Source organism: Pyxicephalus adspersus, chromosome 7 (assembly GCF_032062135.1).
Source record: "Pyxicephalus adspersus chromosome 7, UCB_Pads_2.0, whole genome shotgun sequence".
Classification (NCBI taxonomy): domain Eukaryota; kingdom Metazoa; phylum Chordata; class Amphibia; order Anura; family Pyxicephalidae; genus Pyxicephalus; species Pyxicephalus adspersus.
The window spans coordinates 2,795,127-2,806,624 of record NC_092864.1 but is presented as its reverse complement, the minus strand read 5'-3'; the positions used below and the strand labels follow the sequence as shown (position 1 = coordinate 2,806,624).

Below are 11,498 nucleotides of genomic sequence, written 5' to 3'. Positions count from 1 at the left end.
TCTTTACGCGTGTATCAATCAATGGAACATTGCTTATAGAGACTTAGCATTAAAGACATTTTAAATCTAAAATACAATTTGAAATACTTTTTACACTAAGTGATCTGTATCTTTTTTCCATTCCTTGGCTACTAAAGGAGTGAATACTTTCTACAGGGCAGATAGTAAAGAGAAGTATTACAGGGGTTGTACAGAGCCATACCCCAACAGACCCACGGACCCTTGTAGTCAATACATAGGGCTTTGATAAATATGGAGGCAAGCAAACATATTTTTACCCTTCCTGGTCAGTGATATGTGGTGGGGTGGCAGGGAACCAATTTACTGACTATACAGAGGCAAAAGAAGAAAGATACCCCACTAGGTAACACACTGTGCCCCTCATTATACAACACACATACCCCCAACCATTGCTGGTGATTAATGCTATAGGTATGTTTTTATTTTCTTTCTGAGATTATTTATGAATTGTTGGGGGTAGGTGTTAGAAGAGAAGCTGGGCAAGGAAGGGTAACAATGGGAGGAATATGGAAGAAAGCCAGGAGGTCAGAGAGGCAATGGGGGAGCTGTACAGGTGAAACCAAGGTATTGTTATATCAGAATTATTGTGACTTCAAAGTTTAGCGATAATCTGCATGTGTTGTCGCCCTGCTTCCTAATGACAGATCGATGATATTTTGGGAATAAAACCTTCTTTTACTCCTTGTGATGGCGTTACTGGGTCTCTGTGCTTCTCTCAGCTATACAGACAGATAATGGGTGATAGGAGGGGGTTGGGATGCTGTACATGACTTCCTGAAATCATCTCAGCCTGCTGCCCCGTACTACAAGCAATAGCCCTCAGACCTGATACAAGCACATAGGTGGGTGCAAACTTGCATGCAGAACACCAAAAGGAGGCTGGAGGGCAGATTTAAATATGTAGGGAAGAGGGGCAGATTTCATGAGGAGCAGATTAAGAGAAGTGGAGGCTGGAGGGGCATATTTATTGAAATAGGAGGGGGTGTCTAGAGGGCAGATTTAATGAAGAGAAAACTGGAAAGCAGATTTGCTAAAGGAAAGGCTGGAGGGCAAATCCAATTCATGAAGGGGAGGCTGAAGGGCAGATTTATTGAAATAGGAGGGAGTGTCTGGAGGGCAGATTTAATGAATGGGAAGCTAGGGAGGCAGATTTAATGAAGGTAAGAATTTATTGAAGTGGAAACTAGAAATATTCGAGAAGGGTAGGCTGAAGGGCAGATTTATTGAAGGGGAGGCTGAAGGGCAGATTTATTGAAGGGGAAGCTGGAGGGCAGATTTATTGAAGAGGAGGCTGGAGGGCAGATTGAATATGACATTGTTAATAAATGTTTCTGGTTTATGCTGCACTAATCTGCCGTGGTCAGTCAATATCCCTGACATTCATGGGTCTCTAGTTTGGCCCCTGACATCACTAAGGGGCCACAATGTTGGATATATGTGATGTTACAGAATACGGTCAGAAAATACAGCCATGCTCAGGGAGATGAACTGAAGAAAGAAGAAATGCTATAAACCTGGTTATAGACAGTCGGTGACTGGAGACATATTGCAAGAAACTGCAAGAGATCACCACTACGAAAGTCCCTGCACCTAGCGCCCCCTACAGCCACCACAACTAATATCAACATCACAGCCCACCAACACTTCTTTTTATAAAACACTTTTTTAAAAATGCACAAAAACAGAAAAAGGACTGGACATTGCAGGAAGTGAAAGAAATGATAACCAAGAAAGCAAAGCAAAGCAAAGACAAAAAGTAGCGTAGGGTCTGAATGACCTGGGGTGAGGAGGAGACAGAAGGGGGAAGAGATACGGTTAAAAAGTGGAATGGTCAAGGGGGGGAGAGGTTAGCAGTGCCTGGCAGGCAGGGGTCTTAGTGTAAAATATGCTGAAGGGGCAAAGAACCATCTCAGTTTATGCACCCCCTAGTGGTGGAGGAATGAAGTTTAGGTTTTTGCTGTCACTGGGTAATAGATGTGGGCCCTAAGGCGGTGCAGGGCGGATGGGGACAAAGCAGGAATCTATTCTTAGCGCTGAGTAATAGGAAGTGTATTGTTATATGTAGACAATGTCTTCCAGGACCTGCAGCTAAAGGGGGATGGTTTCAAATATTTGTGATGTTACAAAAGCAAAGTTTTGTTTGGATGATTTATTTTTTGTGCTTTGTGTATTTTGGTTAAAAATGTAAAAGGAAATAAAGTAGCTGCTACAGCCAATACACTGCAATGGTAGTTTGTGTTTATTTGAGGAAGGGATAGAAGGGGTTAATCATTGTGGGGCATAGTGGGAGAATTTTTTCTGGAGGGTGAATTTGTAGATCCCCTGGTCTCGGGTATTTATATGACTGCTTGCGTTTCTTTCTGTAACTCCAGGCTTATCTAAGGAAGTTGTTATTGTGAGTCAGAATGAAAGTGAAAGAAAGCTCAGAACAAACCCAACACAGAAGAGATCTGTCGGCCATCACACAGGGTACGGCTGTGACCCAGGACAGGCACATCGAATTTACTGTCACATGACCTGGCATATCCAGGTTTTTACTGTTTTCTTACCAGTTATCAGTAATTATCGGTGATTACTAAGGAACAGATGAGATGTCTTTGTGTTTCCTTCTTCTAGGAGAAAGAGGTGAATAAAGAAGAGGCAACCAGTTCTGGAGGGTGACCCGGTTGTATGACTGGTACCTGGATTGCCACATATGAGAATTATGAATAGTGCACCAGGTACAAGGAATCCAGAGGAATCTACAGATCTGGGCATGGCGGAAGTATCTGAGACACCGAAAACCCAAATATCAGCTGAAACCCAAAAAGACCTGGACATGGCGGGACTATGTGAGATGCAGATATCCAAAGTATCAGCTGGAACCCAAACAGAACCAGAAATGACTGGACTTCCCAGGATGCAAATAACCCAAAAATCAGCTGAAACCCAAACAGAACCAGACACGCAGTCAGGGGGAACACAGACAGACGTTGGGATGTTTCACCTTTTCAGGTATCTCTTCTTAATAAATATCATACATTATGTAAATATTACGGCCACCTTTAGCTTGACCCTTAAAGAGAACCTGTCTAGGCTGAGCTTGCTGAAGGTTCTAAAATGGTTACTGCTAGGATTATTTTTATCATTCTTGTTTATTAGAATTCATGCAAATAGATTCCATGTTCTATATATCTATTGCAGGTCAGTCCTCAACCTAACAAAAATGTATTTGTTTTAAGGTTTCATTTAATATTAGCATCAACCAATCGAAATACAGCTGTCACCTTGCGGGGCAGGTTGGGAAATGATGGAGTCTTAGGCTTTACTAAGCCATGAACAATTACCCAATAAACTCCATCCCACTCAATTGTTACCTCCTCCTCCCCCATATCACCGCACCATTGGGGGATGCCTAGGTTAGACATTATAAATGCTGGAAAACACCTTTAGAGGTATTTGGAGCACTGATATGTGAATTATAAACCCTTTGCAGGCAGTTCCTATGCAAGTCTATCAGGGTGACAGGGCAAACCCCCACTGGACACTGCACTCCAAAAATCACATGGCAAACCAGCCGCCTCCCACCTGTCAGATAGCAGATAATGATTGGACGACCAATATTAATGGCGTTTTGTGATGAAACTGCTTATCTGTTAGGATTTTGGGGTTTTTTATGCAACCGTTTCACTGGTGTTTAAATCTGGTAATGCAAAATACAATTTGTTGTCTTTTTCTGATTTACTTCACATTTTTATTCTCAGTCCCTTACATTATAGATGGATTTGTTGTAACTAATTGTTTTGTATCACTTTGACTATAGCCAAATCGGTGGTCTGGTGCCAGTGCAAGGTATTTATCAATTTATCGTTCATACAACGGTTAAATACATTCATCAATTCTGCATCATCACAAACAGAGTAAGTTGATTTATTGAGTTATGAAGATCTATTGAGGCTTTAGGAAAAGGAATTGGGGCGGTTTATTTAATCAATGATCTTTGCCAGGTATGATTCATTTAGTTTAGTGAATGTTGTGAAAATTCACTTTGTAAAGAATACCCAATCGTTATATATTATGATACCCCTATTGGTATTACTAAACTTTGTGTTACCCCTGTATGTAGTACTAGACTCCCTGATATCACTATTTGTAATGATACTTTGTATGTCTATCTATAATGTGTGCATACCCTTCTATGTATTTCTATATTCTCCTATATCTGTATTACTATACACAGTGATACTCTTATCTCTTTCACTATACTTTTATACTCCTATGTGTTACTATACTCTGTATGCAGGGCCAGATTTGTACTTAATTTCCCTAGGCCAACTACTTTGTTCTTACTGCTATGTCTGGAACTGCTGCCTCGGGGAAGACGCTTCATGTAGCTTCTCTTGGCAGCTCCATAGAGAATAAATAAGTGCGGCAGTGAGCGGTACCACACAGTCAGCCACCCGCTGCCAAATATGCAGATGGTGGTTCCTTAAGAACCGGTGCTGCAAGAGACCGACCTGGGAGCTGTGCAGGATCGCTAGATACCTAGGCATGTCTGAGAGAAAGAGAGAGGGAACGAAAAAAGAAAGAGAGAAAGAGGGGGGTAAGGGAACAAAAAAAGAGGAAGAGAAAGAGAGAGGAAGAGGAAAGCGAGAATTAGAGGAAGAAGAAGAAGGAAAGAGAAAGGGAACGATAAGAGAAAGAGGGGGGTAAGGGAAGAGAGAGAGAGAGAGCGAGAGAGAGAGAGAGAGAGAGAGAGAGAAAAGAAGAGGAAAGAGAGAGATTCCTTATGAACAATTGCTGTGGTGCAGGTGAGTGACCTGGGAGCTGTACAGAATTGTTGGATCCCCAGGCAACTCCTAAGGAGAGGGAAGGGGAGAGAGAGAAAACCTAACCTGTGATCATCTGATGACATTTATCCAGGAGGGGTCACAGATCTTCCAAGCTGCACCATTCTGGCAGGTACAGCAGCTCCTGAATGATGGAGAATTAGCACTGTGCCTGCTATATTAGTGCAATTAGAAGGACCAAGTGTGCCTTCTATCACCCATGCCAACCTAGGCCATGGCCTAGGGGTCTTTTTCAGAAATTCAGCCCTGCTTGCATGCATTACTTTTCTCTGTGATATGTGTTAGTGTACTCCATGATACCCCTATATGAATATGAGGTTCCATACTCCATGATACCCCTATACGAATTACTATACTCAACTATACCCCAATATATGTTACTATACTTGATTATACCCCTATATGTATTACTATACTCAATTATACCCCCATATATATTTCTGTACTACATGATACCCTTATATGTATTACTTTACTCGATGATACCGATATGTATTACTAAAATCAATTATTCCCCGATATGCATTACTATACTAAATTATATCCCAATATCTATTACTATACCGAGTTATAACCCATTTATATTATTATACTCAATGATACCCCTATATGTATTACTTTACTCCATGATACCCCTACAGTTGATGTTTTACTATACCAAATTATTCCCTGATATATATTACTAATACCCCTATATGTGATACTATACTTGATTATACTTTGATATGTGTTACTGTACTCAAAGATACCCTGGGATATATTACTATACTCAATGATACCCTTATATGTATTACTATACTCGATCATACTGTACTCTTTGATACCGCAATATGTGTTACTGTACTAAAAAGATACCCTGGGATATATTACTATACTCAATGATACCCTTATATGTATTACTATACTCAATGATACCCCTATATGTATTACTATACTCCATGATACCCCTATATGTATTACTATACTCCATGATACCCCAACAGCATATGTTTTACTCTACCAAATTATTCCCTGATATGTATTACTATACTCAGTTATACACCGATTTTTATTACTATATTTGATAATACCCCTATATGTGATACTATACTTGATTATACTTTGATATGTGTTACTGTACTCAAAGTAAACCTGATATGTATTACTATACTCGATCATACTGTACTCTTTACCGCAATATGTGTTACTGTACTAAAAAGATACCCTTATATGTATTACTATACTCAATGATACCCTTATATGTATTACTGTACTCGATGATACCCCTGTATGTGTTTTTATAGTATTTGGTGTGATAATTTCTGGAATTTATGTATTCTGGTATATTTTATTTTTCTTTCAGCAAGGACGAGGCCGTGAAAAATCTCTGCAATGCCATAACTGGTAACAAATTATAATGCAATACTACTCACTCTTATGTCTTGTAAAGTTAGGAACTTTTACTTATAATAATCATAGAAATTGTTTTAGGATTCCCAGCACAGATATTTTATTTTACCAGCCCTGCAATGGGATTGTCCTATTCCCTTCTGTTTTAGCTTCTGGTGATCATGTTACTAGAAATGGAAATTCATTTCAGGAACAAATGAATAAAATCACAAAAATCATATTAGGTAAGTTCTGTGTTTTTGGTTTTGTCCATTGTCAGTATTTTTTTTCCAGTACTTTATTTTGACTTTATTCTTTCCATCATTTAGATGCCCCATTACCATCAACAAATTGGGTAAGAATATTTTCAATAATATTGATGTAATCTAATGGAACTGAAAACCCCCTCTATGAGGTGTATTTATAAATTATTCACCCGCCAGTTTGTCCATTTTTTTCATTCGGATGTATTTAACCCTCATTCAGCGGTCTCTCTAATGAATATTAAAACCAAGGCTCACTCACCTAGTGGCCAGTTATCAACAAACTACAGCAGTCATTTAAGTAAATGCTTTATCTTCTTCATGCATCCAAACTGAATCCATGTCCAAATGTCAGGCGAAAAGATAAGAAGGCTCTTATAAATAGCCCCCTATGTGTGAGAGAGGTGGTTCGTCACTCCATGGAAGTCCCTCCAGTCATCACTGTCCAATACCCTCTTCCCCCGACCCCGTATGGTTAAATCAAGGGATGGCTCACTGGTAGCACAATGCACTGGAATAGGAATAAAGGCTTACTGGGGACACACATCAAGGACAGTCTGACAATCCCTTCCTAGAGGTCCGCTATCCCTGCCAGATCAAGTATATGTTGGGGAGGAGAATAGGAATAGGGGCAAAACAACAGAACATAACTGAGGTAAAAAAAATCTGCAGTAGTCACAAATTGCTATAACAACCCTTAGAATGACCCATCCCACCAGATTGCACCCCTAAAAAAAATACTTTTGGGTGGATTGACCAATAAAGAACTTTGAATTACCAAACTGGCGGCACCATGGGCTTCATAGTTGTAATATAATTAGTATTTATTCTCATTATTTATTATGTATTTTGGTGACATTTATTTATTTATTTTCTCTATATATAAAGTGGTTTTTCCGAGGATATCACACAGTTGGTATTTTTTCGTTATCATCAGAGGATGACTACGAATGGCTGCTGAGCCTTCTAAAATCGGAGGCACTCTGTAGCACAGTGTCCGCTGTCCTCCCACATTGCATCTCCAACAATGAAAAGCAGAAGTTCAGGGAAGTCGTCTCTCAATGCACATTTGGTATTCTGTATCACACCAAGAACAGGGGGAGAATTAACATCACGGACGTATGTGACTCCTTGTATTCTTCTGTGATTTGGAATCATGTATCATCCTGCCCACCCTGGTGTGACCAAGGACAGCAACCTGGCAGTAACCAGCAGTGCAACCTCCTTACCACTAGAGGCTCTGGAGAAGACCTGGTTACTGCTTAGACTATGCGCCTTGGCCCTTCTCAGGGCTCACACCATTTCCATGCAAGCCATGGCACCCCCTAGTGGCCCTGTCTCTCCAAACATGACATGCCCAAGTAGTTATTCCTGTTTGGAGAAATTTGCCCCACTTCCTCCAATAAAAAGTTACTCCATGACCACTTACCATCTTTTGTTAATATCGTATCTTTTATGTACAGGGAGGGACAATGTGATTGTGGTTGTTGATGATGTGGAGGATAACAGTGAAGAAGAGAAGACTCAGATCCTGAAGATCCAGCCCAAAATAGGCACCTTTGCCCAGGATCTCCTCCTATGCAACAAAATTAAATCTGAATTTGTGTTTATCGAGAAAATAACTAACGAGGAATCAGAAAACAAGAACACAGAGCTGCCAGTGATTGATAGGAACATGTCACATGATGCTGCCCTATGAAATGCCAACCAATGAGGGGACGTGCAGGGGATTTGTAAAGCTGCCAGACTATGAACTATAATGCTGAATTTAGTATGTTAGCTGTTCACTCGTCTAAAGATTTGCAGTTTTCTTCTGTGACTCTCACCATGCAATTAGCAGTACAGCTTGGTCACCGATTTCCTTCCGCTCACTGTATTTAAAAAAAAATCTGGAATTATTTTACATTTTTTTTTTGGTGGATTAAATAATATAAAATGATTTGTATAATTTGCATTAATTTTTGTCCTCCATGCAAGAGATTTTCAGTCTTTTCTGTTCCAATGGATGTCAGAATGATAAGTGGTGGTAATGTCTTTAATGAGCAGTGGAGGATGAAAGCCTTTCTTCCCTGGTGACCTCCATACCCCACATGTCTTATCTGGGTGTCACTAGGGCAGGAAAATAGCAGAAGTCCAATTAACATGAACATAGAATAACATTTATTGACCCTCATTTCCTTTATTTCTTATTGTGGTGTCACTTCGTGCAATATTTATAAATTATTCCCCCATCAATTGGCTCAAAATATGTATTTTTTTTCTATTCATTTCCTATTGTGACAGCTGTGCACTTTTGATGATTGGCCACTAGGTGGCAGAACGAGTCATTGTTTTAATAGGAGACCTGTAGGGAGATACAACCATCTCTCAGCAAGTTTCAGAGGAATTGGCTGGGGGAATAATTTATACATGGAGCCCAAGGACAGGATGTGAGAAGTCTCCCCTATGTGGATGCAAACAGCAATAAAATCTCTATATTCAAATTATATTCAAATAATGTTTATATATCAGGAATGATTTTAATGTTTTATCTCTTTTTGGGGCTCTGTTTATACATTTTTCACCCACTCAATTCTTCTTAAAATTCACTAGCAGTGAATTCTATGTTCAATAATTTCTACAGGTCAAAACAATGACTCGTTCTGCCACCTAGTGTCCAGCTGTCACAATAGAAAATTATTAGGAAAGAAACAAATTTTGTGAGCGATTTGAAAAAAGGAATGATCAACAGAGCCCTTGGTGTCGAATCAGATCATCATTATTTTTTAGTTGTTTCATAAACCTTACATTGTTCTATGGTGAGCTCCTCTATTATAACATGATTTTATGGTTTCTTACATTGTATCACTTTATCTTATTCATGTTTTCTCTCAATTTGCATGTTGTTTCTTTTAATGTTTGTATTCAATAAAAGTTTGCAGCCTTCCACCATACCCATCAGTGAAGTACAGCCCATTCCTTATTTCTGCTGGGCCTACACAATGGGTTTGATTTATTAAAGCTCCCCAAGACTTGAGAAAATGGACTATCATGGGAGAACCTGGGTGATCCAGTAAATTTAAAATGGATTTCTTAAAAATCGTTTGCAATTAGTAGGGAATATTTTTTTTAATCCTGGAACAGATCCAATCCAGCTTTGCTGGATCACCTAGGTTCATCAGTGATAGTTTATCTAGTCTTGGAAAGCTTTAATAATTCAAACCCATTCTTTGCATTTTTGTTGATGGAATGGTGTGTTGTGTTTTGTATATTCTGCCATTGGAGTCATGGTGGGAGGGTAAGCTGAGCCCGGTGCAATGCAGCCCTATCTGTATTGTAGCACTTTATACAAAGCATGAGTTGGTGCCGACACTTCATCAGATTTGTCTATATGCAGAACTCACATCCTCCGACTTCACCGAGATTTGCCAAGCATGACTAGGGTAGCCCGTACCTTGCCCCTTCACCTTCCCCTCCCCTCATACTTACTGATACACCTTCTCTCTTGCCAGCCCCTTTCTTGGCCCTCCTCCCCCCACTCTTAACCTACCAAACAACACGCTACAACAATATGCATTTTAATGGCTGGCAAGCAGCCGTTTATTAATAAATAACAATAAACAATCTTATAACCTATTATATATATCATTATAATAATTTAACACAAACCAAATATAAACAAATAAATATAAACAACTGAAACAAGTAATAAAATAAAATTAAAATAAAATTAAAATAAATTAAATAAAATTTTAATTTTTTAAAATAACTGAAACCACAAACAAACAACAAACAAAACAAACAAACAACAAACATAGTAAACACCATAATAAACCCAATAAATAACTTTAATTAACCCATTTACTTTTCTTTGAATTAACCCTTTAAATAACCACCTTTACAAAACTATCTCAAACATTTTCCCAACCAATGACTAGGTTGCAGGTCCGGAAGGTAAAGTCCGCCACCACCACATCACATATTTTCCAAAACCACCATACCATCCTGGCCCCTAAGCAGCCCAGTACCACCTCCGGGGCCTCCACCTTTTACCACTTAAAGGGGGTTCACCACCATCTTGGGTGCCCCCCAACCAAACTTTACCCAGCACTCTTACCTTCCACCAAACCTCAACCGCCTCCCAACCCTTTATATCAAGGGCGGGAGGGTGGGCAACTTCTTCTTTTCAAAAAATGTGCCTCACTTCCGTTCGATTCTCCTTTTACCCTCTACTCACTCCTCCCCCTCTAATTCCGACCCAACCTTCTCCCCCTCCTTCCTTTCTTACAAGACTGGCTTTTAACTCTTTCACCAACCCCCCCTTGCCTCGTGTCTGTCTGTGCACCCTGTCATGCTGCCTTCCGCAAATTTCCCAGCTCCAGACCTATCTGTCATAAAGATGTTTTATTTTCTGCAGGTTAGAAAATGTTTTCACCAGAAAAACCAATTCACACAGGAAATGAGAAGATTAAATATTGTTCTGTGAATTTCCCACCCAGCAGAACGAAGATCTAACAACAACTACTCATCAGTATGCACCACTGACCCAGGGGATCCACAAAGATAAAATAATCTATTTCCTCACATTGTAAAATTCAAACATTCCCCAATAAATACAAATCTGAGAATTTGAAGTTATCACTTTGCAGAATATTATGAACATATGTGTGCCTGGAGTGGAGGAATCCATCTATATATAGTTATTGGCTGACACAGAAATAGAACTTATTATTATTGTTATTAATGATTATGCCAGAAAAGGAGATTTCTCCAAATTTATTCTAATTCATTTATCTATTTTCCCCAAATTTACCAATCATATGTAAGCACTTGCTGGTCATAAAGTACCTGCGAATGGTAAATGCTGCACTGGTAAGGATATGGGAGCTAGAATAGAAACCAGTAACTGGAGGAAGAATTACTACAATGATTTATTTATTCTTCATCTGTATGCTGATGACACTCAGATCTATCTGTCCCCCCCTGACCTGTCTCCCTCAGTCCTGGATAAGGTCTCATGCTGCCTGTCAGCCATCTC

The 11,498-nt window shown here is 39.5% G+C and overlaps 1 protein-coding gene across 1 annotated transcript; it reads left to right on the top strand.

The window, feature by feature from the left end:
• The first annotated feature begins 2,361 nt into the window (after nt 1-2,361).
• On the top strand, nt 2,362-8,180 carry LOC140334678 (uncharacterized). The gene is made up of 8 exons (XM_072416918.1): nt 2,362-2,490; nt 2,638-3,015; nt 3,824-3,920; nt 6,193-6,233; nt 6,321-6,463; nt 6,548-6,573; nt 7,370-7,685; nt 7,945-8,180. The coding sequence occupies exons 2-8, from the start codon at nt 2,717-2,719 to the stop codon at nt 8,178-8,180; spliced, it is 1,158 nt and encodes a 385-aa protein (XP_072273019.1). The 5' UTR covers nt 2,362-2,490; nt 2,638-2,716.
• The last annotated feature ends 3,318 nt before the right edge of the window (nt 8,181-11,498 follow it).

Coding starts and splice junctions, on each gene's coding strand:
- LOC140334678 (XM_072416918.1), top strand. CDS start 2,717: ATGAGAATTATGAATAGTGCACCAGGTACAAGGAATCCAGAGGAATCT. Junction 3,921..6,192: donor TCTGCATCATCACAAACAGA/GTAAGTTGATTT, acceptor TTTTTCTTTCAG/CAAGGACGAGGCCGTGAAAA. Junction 7,686..7,944: donor CCAAGGACAGCAACCTGGCA/GTAACCAGCAGT, acceptor TTTTATGTACAG/GGAGGGACAATGTGATTGTG.